This window comes from Atta cephalotes (genome assembly GCF_000143395.1).
Source record: "Atta cephalotes unplaced genomic scaffold scaffold00035, whole genome shotgun sequence".
Lineage (NCBI taxonomy): Eukaryota > Metazoa > Arthropoda > Insecta > Hymenoptera > Formicidae > Atta > Atta cephalotes.
In genome coordinates this window covers 1,168,205-1,179,287 of record NW_012130099.1, presented here as the reverse complement: position 1 = coordinate 1,179,287, position 11,083 = coordinate 1,168,205, and the positions used below count along the sequence as shown (strand labels likewise).

Here is an 11,083-nt window from a genome sequence, read left to right as displayed (position 1 = left end):
CATATATATATATATATATATATATATATATATACATATACATCGTAAAAAATTTTCATGTATAAGCTAAATTCAAATCTTCGATTTTAGTCCAAAAAGTTCTTTTGTCTGCATAGTACTATACATATTAAATTAATATATAATTTTTAAACAGATATTTTTTTTGGGATATTTTATAAAAAATTATAAAAGTTAAATAAATTAATTTTTAATTGAAAATGTTGAAAAATTAAAATCGTATACATGCATGCACGCACACATTTAATATCTTGTCATTTTATAGTAAATTACTTTATGTTATTTTACAATCAATTACAATACAACATAGTTGGTTACATATATAATAAACATATTTCAACATATTTAAATTTATTTTAATTAATATATATGTGATTTAAAATAGAATCAGGTTTTATATTGTAAAGAATAAAAGTATAATTTCCAAAAGTCATGGTATATTTTACTTGAGTTACAAAAGCATATTCACTACAAATATAATTCTCTTAAATCCCATATCTCAATTTATACAGATATTACAACTGTTCAATTAAATTTTGCTGCAGAGGCAGTTACAAATTAAGTGATTTAGTAAAAAACGGGTACTTTAGAGAATCGAATTGGCGAGTAAGAGATTCTGTAAACTTGAAAGGAGAGGATGATACGGATAAATCGATTACGGGAGAATTTTGCAACACTTTTTCATTCGATAATTTACAGAACATGCAAAAATTTTTAGAAAGCGGTTCATCAATGCGTGTAACGAATTATTATGAAAGCCAGTCTATTGCTCGATGTCATTTAAGTAGTATTTGATAATTTGGATTAATTTGAGGTAACATTAGGTAATCTTAAATAATCTGATTAATCTTAAGTAATTTAAAGATAATTTTTCAATATTATTGAAGACGGCTCAGCACTTATGGAAATTCGCGTGCCAGTTAACATTTAAGTGATTAAGGACTGGTTGTTCCACCTCTTGCTAAATTTTACCTGTGAGATAAATCTAGTAATCCGTGCATGTGATTGGGTAATAATCTTGCTTATCCAACAGGTAAAATTTACCAAAAGGTGGAATAACCGGCCCTAAGAGTAATAAACTAGTAATACGGTATTAATTTGATAATTTATTAGTTTTGTAGACGTGCACACATGTGTTTAAAACTTAATAATATTCAATTTTTATTATTATTAAATTTATTATTATTATTAAAACTGTGATTTTAATAATATCATTCGAATTTGATTATTAATAGAGATGATAACTGCAAAGGAAAAATTGCAATTTTTGGCAATATATAAGATATTATATCATTAAAAGTATACTTATTTATACAGCATTTATATAATAAAAAAATTACGAATTTAATCATATATCATCGAATTATTTATATTAATAATTAATAAATTTTTATTAATTATCCGTAATGTCGTTTTTCAATTTTCTCTGCACTCTATTAATAGTCGTGAAAATTTTCCCAGTAGCGAAATTCTCTAAGCTAGTCTTAAGCTAGTCACACACTTTCCATAACAGTAACAGTAAGGTTTTCTACCAATCGCGTTGCTCGATTGTTACAGTTATGGTTACAGACGATCGAATCGAGCAACACGATTGGTTGAAAAACCTACGTTATGTTTAAGGCCATTCCACACAAACTTGCATAGACGTATAACCATATGCATACAGAAAATTATCCAATCATATTTCTGTCATAAAGGCAAACGTAAAATACGTTTGGATGATTTTCTTTATGCATATGTTTATGCGGCTATGCAAGTTTGTATGGAATGGCCCTTATGGTTACTGTTAGTAAAGTAATTGTAAAGTGTAATTAGCTTTATCGATAATTGTTGCTATCAACTAGTGACAGCCAATATGAGGACAATTCTGGAAGAAAGCACGGTTCTTATTGATTGTCCCTAGTTAACAATAGCGACAATTCGATAAAATGTTTAGAGAATTCCACAACAGGGCCGAGGGTCTTTAGCCCGGATCTACAATAGATTTTTAAACCTTAAGACATAAGGAATGGACGAATCACAATCAATTATTTTCCTCACATTCGATCAATTTTTTACGGCTAAAGGCTTAAAACATCTATTGTGGACCCGGACTTGATAGTATTGGTCGCAGCACAGATTCTTGCATAATGCATAGTGCATAAGGGAATCAACCAATCGAAATTCTTCTTTTTCATGAAATGGGAGAAAAGAAAAGATTCTGATTAGTTTATTTGCTTATGCACTATGCCTTATGTGTCATGCAAAAGTCTGTGCTGTGGCTTTAACTCATCGGTGACACTAATAACCGCGTGATCCTAGTGATCCTAGTGACCAATCCTTCGAAAATGTTTGATTCAAATTAACCACCACAATATGAACGGTGCTGGATGCAATTTTCTATTGACTGTTGGGAAACGTTGCATAAGACACATCTTTGTATATTTTCACAATGGATCGGACTTTAAGGCTGGATTTTCACCTGACGTTACGACGCTCATTTTCAGCATCAATTTGATCACATGACCTGAGCGTCGTTTTGACGCTGAGCGTCAAGTGAAAATCCAACCTAACTTTTCACTTCAATTCGGTATGTATTTAGCAATGTTGGCGACACTGTTGTTAAGAGAAACGGTCGGGATTGTCGGAAGTGTTGGAACGATCTTAAAACAAAACTCCTAAACGGCATTTTCGATTAGTCGTCGCGTGTAGTGTACATACGATATGTCTTACGTCCCCTCAAAATGCTTCTCATCAGTGCCAGCCACATGAATGAGAAAATAATTGGAATCGCGAAGGATGCGCACTGATGCTGATGCATACACATTGAAGATCGTCCACGAAGACTATCGTTTCGTCCATTCGCTCGCGCATCCGCGATTTTTCAAGTGGCGTGGTCGCGTATAGTAATTCATACTAAGTGCCGCAGTAGAGTAGCAACAGAGCCCAGCATCTTCCCGCGAAGATCTTCGTAACCTCTCTACTGAGTTGTTCTCATCCCGCCAGCTTATCGTAAGAGACGTCCAAGCGTAAGATAGATAGAGAGTGAGAAATCATTCGACTCAAAATTAAATTGTAAATCTTAGCAGTTAGCTTTTTTTAACCGGCGATGAGCGACAATAAGCAGGTAGGTGAAACTCCCAGTAGCGAGGTTGCTAACCGATTTCGAAGCTGTAGGGATCTGAGCGACATTGTACCGTTGTATCCATCGCACGCACTTTATCTGAAACCGCTTGCCAAAGTTAACGTGTCGGTCAGTCTACCCCAACTGAAGACTCCAGGTAAAAACAACATCGTCATCAGTATCAGTGGCCTCCTCTCTGGAGGATGGACCTCGATTCTCTCCTTTCTGCCTTTTGTTCCCTTCTTTCTTCTTTTTCAAATTAGTATTGCAATACATTTTTATCATAAGAATAACGTACAGAGTTTATGAACTTTAATTCTTATTCAAATTTTAGCTTTTTTCTATACCATAATATTGAATATCATGTTGTCATTGATTTGGAACTGTATAGTGTAGCATTAAAATTGCACAAAATTCTTTCTAAACATGAAATAATAAGCAGAGAAGAAAAAATATAAATTAAGCAATAGGAGTCAAGCCGACAGAATTCGAACAAGTATTTAAACTGATATTTACATTTTATCAACTATGCTTTAGCTCTAATTTTCCTTTTCTGATCATGCATTTTAAAATTTTTATAAAATAGTAAAATAGTAATTTATTATAATTAATTTTGGAATAACAATCTCAATAATTATGAATTGTAATATTTTTTATCTACAATGCTAACATGTATTTATAAAAAAAGAAATAGAACATTTTTCTATTTAACTATAATATATTTTTGTCAATAGGATTTATGACTCCTTTTTATTTTAATAACACTTGAGCTTTAAAGTATATTTTAGGGTTAAAATTAGGATGTTCTATTTATTATATGTGTATATACTTTATATGCTTTTGCCTGTTATAAAATCTCTTTTTATTACTTATTATTAGAATTTTTAACAGAATAATTTGTATTAATAAAGTTAGGGCTGTTGACAATATTAATATTTTTCTTTATAATTTCAAAAGTGAATTAAATGAAAGACTGTATTATAATAATGAATTTCTAGAAAACGAGGCGAATTTTTTTTCCTTTTATTAATATCATAAGAAATTAGAATTATCATATTATTTTGATATTAATGTTGAAATTGCAATATGTTTTTATTATGAAAATAATATGCACTTTATGAATTTTAATTTTTTAAGTTTCAACTTTTATTATTTTGTATATTTTAATTTTAATATACTTTAATATATTACATATATATTTTTAATTAAATACCGACATCATTTATATATATCTCTAATTTTAATTTGTATCTGATATTAATTCCGAATATATTTTTGTATCCTTATTATTCCAGCACTTCATTATTTTTATCAGCATACTTAAGTGATGATAATCATTTATCTTGATAATATCGTTTATTAGTAATATATTTTAACGAATTTATATTTTTTTTGAGAAATAAAGTTGTCGCAACCAAATCATAAAGAATCTATCACAATCATGTGTTTATGCCATCGATGATCTCTAGTGGAGAATGACAGGAGAATAACGTAGCAACTGTTGGAAGAAAAACCATGATCCCAAGTGATCCGTGCGATGCCACGAGCACTTCTAACAGCTTTTAGTAAAGATAGCTTCTTACAGACTCTTAACTGCGCTATAAACAGGCAAAACTATATCGACATGGGAGGTAATGGAGAAGATACGCGCGCTTATACTGCCGGACGAATTCGCATCCCTAAAAGTAGCCAAGAGCACGTTGGAATTCATCCGGCTGGAGGGCGACCTGCGGGACCGGTGCAGGTTGCCGAGAGTGCTGGCCAGGTTGGACTTGCAACAGTTGAATCTGTCTGGCTTCTCCAATGTTCTCAAGGTAAAACAGTCAAGTTTCATCGCGCTATACATTTTCAATTAAGCACAGTGAAATTTGTAGCTTGAGTTTCATTAGAGTTAATTAATAACAAACAATATACATATTAAGTCTAAAGAACAAACAAAAGAAGATATTTTTTTTAATATCAACGAAGATAATCTTTAAGACAAATATTGAATACATAAAATAGGAAATAAGTAAAAAAAACAAATATAGTTGAAACTAGATTTTGACGCCCAATAATATTCACATGTAAATTTTAAATACATTTCAAATTTGAAGATTATTTTTGGTCCTTCTTATTTGATTTATTTATATAATGATAACTAACTTATTGTATAAAAACGAAATTGTGAATTAACATTTGACTTCAACATTTAGGTCCGCGCGGCCGAGGCGAAAGATGACTTCCCAACTAGACATAGCTGGAACTCCTACTTTAGGGATGCAAAACATATGAACGAATTAAAGGCTGGTGAAAGACCGGACACTATTCATATTACTGGTTTACCAGTTAAATGGTTTACCGAAGATAATACAAATGTACCGAGTGAGTCACTCATTACAAAGATCTTCAAAAAATGGGGCGCATTGAGGAAAATTGATGTGCCCGCCGCGGATCCCTATAGATCCAGGATGCGACTCGGTAATAACATTCATAAATTCAGCTTCGAAGATGGCATATTTTTCGACGTGTACGTACAATATGTCGAATACATGGATTTTGTCAGGGCGATGGACGCTCTGCGCGGCATGAAGTTGCTGAAGAAGGACGGTCAGAATTCGTTAACCGCAATACTAAAAGTAATTTTTAATAGAAAATATAATATATGCAATATCAATACTAATGTAATTAATTATAATCTATTTTCCGAAATTTTATTATTATTAATTATAAAGTGGATTTAACATAACATATTTTAATTATAATGATTACAATGATATATACGGTAAATTATTTTGAAAAATAAGATAGAATAAAATAAAAATAAGATAGAATAAAAGAGGAAAGATTATCTAATCGAATATCTTTTGACTGAAATAATTCCATATAGGTTGATTTTGACAAGACCAAACATTTGAGTGACAATTCGATATCGCATCGTGACTTCGAGAGAAAACGTTTAATAGCACAGGATAATTTAGCGGCGGAGAAAATGCGGAAGAGAGAGGAAGCAGAAAAAAAACGGCAAGATGAACAAAAGTAAGTATTCTAATGAAAAAAAAAATCTTTAAGATATATATTTCGTAAAACAATGTGGAAGATTACAAAGATTAATGGCAGATAGGCAGATGCAAACACTCGGATTCTGCAGTTTAGGTACAACATGGAACTCATTCCATTGATTTTTAAGTTTTATATATATGTTCTATATGTATTTTCTTCTTTAAATATTCTCTACAACACGTAAATATTCTCTTATACGACACATAAAATTATAAATAGAATTATATTCCGAATTTAATTGCAAATTATGGATCGTCTAAAGTAGGCTTTATATTAAATTAATATTTTTAGCTTTATTGCTCGTTTCTTTGTAATCTTTTACATTTGTTTTATACATACGAGCTTGAATATTATTTATTATTCATTATATAAAATATTCATTATGTAAAATTATTCATTATGTAAAATATATTATTTGCTATATAATATATTATTTGCAGTAAAAATATCTTTGTTTTGATTTTAGAAAAAAGGAGGAAGCAGATTCGATGGCGAAAGCAAATCGACAACGAAATCGGGAAGAAAAACGAAAACGAAAGGCCCTTACGAAGTTTCGTAAGCAAGAAGAGGACAAAGTCTCTATGAAGATTGCAAGAGAAGAACAAAAGTTGATAAAAGCTCAACGGCAGTTGGAAAGCATACGTTTATTAGATGAACTATTTGATAGGATAAAGGTAAATAATAAAAAAATATGCAATATAAAATAATAAAATAATAAATAATAAAAAAATATGCAATATACATAAAATCTTTTTAAGATTGAATGAAACAAAATGAATTCGTGAATATTGATAATATATTTTATTAATTATAGACGAAAGTGGAGAAAAAAGAAATTAAGCTGGATCAGAATATGGAAAAGAAGGGTGAAAAGAAAAACAATCAAACAAATGAAAAGAAAATTGATTCAGAAAACGATAAGAAAAATAAGGAAAAGCAAGTTAAGAAAACAATGAAGAAAGAAAAAAAGAAAAAGGTATTTAACTTCAGGTCCATTATGCAGGGTGTCTCACAACTACCGAATTATATTTTAAGGACGTATTTTTGAGATAATTTTATGATGAAAATCTTAATGTAAAAATGTCGAGGCTATAATAGTTTTTAAATTAATCGCAATTAAATTTCACTAATCATAAAGTTGACATTTCGCACGCTCACGCATGACGATATGACAAGTGGTGAATGTATTAAAATCATAACAGATAAAATTATTATTATAATTTTACAATATGGAGTACACAAATGAAGAATATTGTGACATGCTACTCATTTGTGACGAATGTGACAGAAGTTCACATGAAGCTAGACAGGTATTATCCTAATCATAGACATTCAGAAGCAAACTTTTGATAAATCGAGTGAGAGCAAATGGTTCATTTAAATCAATAAGAAGAAATATTGGTGCCAAAAGAGATTTCATTGCTCGTACAATAGAAAGTGAAGAAGTACTGCAAATTTTAGAAGATCTTACAAGAAGTACTCGTGCAACAGGTCGCACAATTGGAATATCCAAATATTCTGTTTATAGAATTTTAAAAGCAAATAGTGTGTGCGTGCGTGTTTAGTATAATGAAAGGTGCGCGCACGCCTTTCATTATGGATAGTGCGCAATTTGAATATTTGTTATAGTTATACTTTTTTAATTACAGTTAATCTTTTTCCTCTATATAAATAATTTCTTTTAAATTAAATTAAAATAATTAAGACAGATTCTTCAGTACGCAAATTATCAAAGGTACGGGCACAAAAGATTTTTATTATCGAAGATTTGGATGTATTAAGTGTGCTGGAGATCTACAATGAACTGCTCAAGAAAAGACTGGAGCACGTCAAGTATGTCTTATGTAATGGAAACTATCCGGCTAATTATAAAGGCTGTGTTATCTATAAAGGAATTACAAAAAAATAAGTTTCCATCTCTTAGGAAATTCCTGTCTAAAATCCCAACTGGCATTTTATGCTAATGTAACAAAAAATCTCAATGATTTTAATTTTAATCCTAATTTTAATCCTAATAATAATTCTAACAAACTTTTCAATTTAGAAAGAAATGACCTTATACACCTCGATGACGTAAATAACTTAAGAATTCACTCCAATCTATGATAAAAATGATAACTATCACCAATATAAGCGGACCTCTAAAATCAAAATTCATTAATATTAAGCTTGTCTTTTGGAATGCCAATGGGTTGTCACACCACATTGAGGAACTAAAGAAAAACTTTTTCTCAATACTCATGACATTGACATCACGCTCGTGTCTGAAATACATTACACAGAAAGGAATCATGTTAAGATCCCTAACTATAGTATTTACCATACTACTCATCCTGATGGAACAGCGCATGGAGGTACAGCGATAATCTTAAAAACTAAAATTAAGCACCATGTTATGAATCACTATCAGGACAGATCCAAACAACAAATGTTATAATGGAGGAATGGCTAAGTCCTATCACTGTGTCGGCAGTATACTGCCCCCCAAAACAGCATAAAAAATGAGGATTTCACAAAATTTTTCAATTTTCGGAACACGGTTTATTGTTGGTGACGATTTTAATGCTAAACATGTCCAATGGGATTCTTGACTAACTCTTTCTAGAGGACGTGTATTACTTAAGACTATCGAGGCTTTTAATCTAAATACGGTATTTTCAGGACATTCCTCATACTGGCTAACAGACAGAAATAAAATACCTGATCTTATTGATTTTTTCACAAAAGACTTTTCTGATAATTATATCGAATACAAAACATGTCTTGAACTTTCCTCTTCACCCCAGTTGTAATGTATTTAGCTGGTAAGGTATTGTTGAAATCTCAGAAATATACCCTACATAACAACAGGACTAATTGAATAATTCCGTGATCTTAACGTTTTCCTGGATACAAAAATAAGACTAAAAACCGAAAAAATATATCTGGTCGAACAATACATTGGTACTGTGATCTGGGAATCAACTCCGGTAAATAAACATAAAGATAGCAAATTAATATTCTCTAAAACTAATAAAGTCAAGCATAAAAGAAAATTACATAAACTTTGGCAACAAAACAGATATTCTTTCTTAAAAGCCCATCTTAACAGGATTATTAAGGAGCTTAAATGCTAAAGTTATTTAGCACTTTACTCGTACTAAAGAAAAAAACAATAGTATACAATGGTAGAAAGCTAAAACAGCCAACATTAGTATTTCCGCCACTCCGAAATGGAAACGGTGACTGAATTCGATCTGATATCGAGAAAGCTGACACCTTTGCTAATCATCTATAAAATGCTTTTACATCTTTTCCTTATGGGAACTCCAGAACATGAGAAAAGAATATTGGGCACTATAAATGCTCCTTATTCTGAGAATGAGAAAAAACAATTTGATAAAATTAATAAATCGAAAGTCTTGAGCATAGCTAAAAAACAAGAAAACTCCTGGTTATGACTTTATAACTGGTCATTTTGAAGGAACTTCCTGATAAAGAAATTGTATATCTTACACAACTTTTTAATGTCATATTGAGACTAAACTTTATTCCTCCACAATGGAAAACTGTTTTAATTAAAATGATTCCTAAACTTGGTAAAAATCTTGATGATCCTAAGTTTTATAGAGCTGTTAGCCTGTTATCAATTACGAAAAGTCTAAAGTCTTTGAATCATTACTTGTGTTCAGAATGGTACCTATTATAAATGAGAAGCAAGTGATATCGGATCACCAATTTGGTTTCAGATTTAAACATGGAACTAAATCGAATAGATTGTAATAAAATACATCAATCATTTGAAAATAACCAGTATTGTTCTGCGGTCTTCTTGGACATTTCCCAGGCTTTTGATAGAGTCTGGCACGAGAGACTATTATATAAAATTAAAATGAACCTTCCTTGCTTCTTTAAAACCTTAAAATCTTACCTTGAAGACTGACATTTCCTAATCAGTCACAGGGAAGCTTCAACTGGAATCCGATATGTGCGGCAGTGCCCCAAGGTAGTGTCTTGGGACCTCTTTTACATTTTGTATACTTATGATCTACCTATTGGATTTATCATTACTGGAACTTTTGCTGATGATACAGCAGTTCTAGCATCACATTCTCAGACTCCAAAATGGCCTCTCAGATACTGCAAAATAGTTTTAATAAAGTATCATGGATGACTAACTGGAGAATTAAAACTAATGAAGTCAAATTTGTTACCCTTTTCAACGAGATACGAAACTTATCCTCAAACTAAATAAAGTGCAATCAATCAGATCATGTTAGATATCTTGGTTTATTCTTGGATAGACGATTGGTTTGGAAGAAACATATATTTATTAAAAGAAAGCAGCTCGATATCAAACTGCAAAAAATGTATTGGATTAAACCGCAACTCTAAATTAAATCTGGATAATGAGCTTTTGCTGTAGAAAGCTATCCTAAAATCTATCTAGACATACGAGGGGTACTATTTCTCATTCGAAATCATACAGAGATTTTAATCAAAAATACTGCGTATTATAACTGATGCCTCATGGTTCATCTCCAACGAAATAATACACTAGGACTTAAATATATCCTTTGTTAAAGAGGAAATATTCTCGTATATTAAATCCTATAGAAATAGGCTGAGTAATCATTCTAATGTATTGGCAAATCGTCTTATGGCTAGAGGACATCTAAACCGAAAACTTAAAAGAAAAACTCTAATGACTTTATAACTCATAACTAATACTATTGAATAGTAGTTTGTTGAAAGTGTGTCATTGGATGCATTTCACTCAGGTTTTATATAACTGTTTAACAGATTACTGAATGTTATATATATATATATATATATATATATATATATATATATATATATATATAATAATAATAATAATATATATATATATAATAATAATAATAATAATATATATATACTACTATAATAATAATTATAGTA

The 11,083-nt window shown here is 30.6% G+C and overlaps 1 protein-coding gene across 1 annotated transcript in view; it reads left to right on the top strand.

Annotated features, from left to right (window-relative positions):
- The first annotated feature begins 3,106 nt into the window (after window positions 1–3,106).
- LOC105621658 (protein PRRC2C) overlaps window positions 3,107–11,083 on the top strand; it is a 9,442-nt gene continuing 1,465 nt past the window's right edge. The window contains exons 1-7 of the mRNA XM_012203125.1: window positions 3,107–3,278; window positions 4,730–4,935; window positions 5,317–5,739; window positions 5,991–6,139; window positions 6,630–6,837; window positions 6,978–7,139; window positions 7,899–8,007. Coding sequence (XP_012058515.1) covers window positions 3,107–3,278; window positions 4,730–4,935; window positions 5,317–5,739; window positions 5,991–6,139; window positions 6,630–6,837; window positions 6,978–7,139; window positions 7,899–8,007 — 1,429 coding nt within the window. The remainder of the gene's footprint in view (window positions 3,279–4,729; window positions 4,936–5,316; window positions 5,740–5,990; window positions 6,140–6,629; window positions 6,838–6,977; window positions 7,140–7,898; window positions 8,008–11,083) is intronic.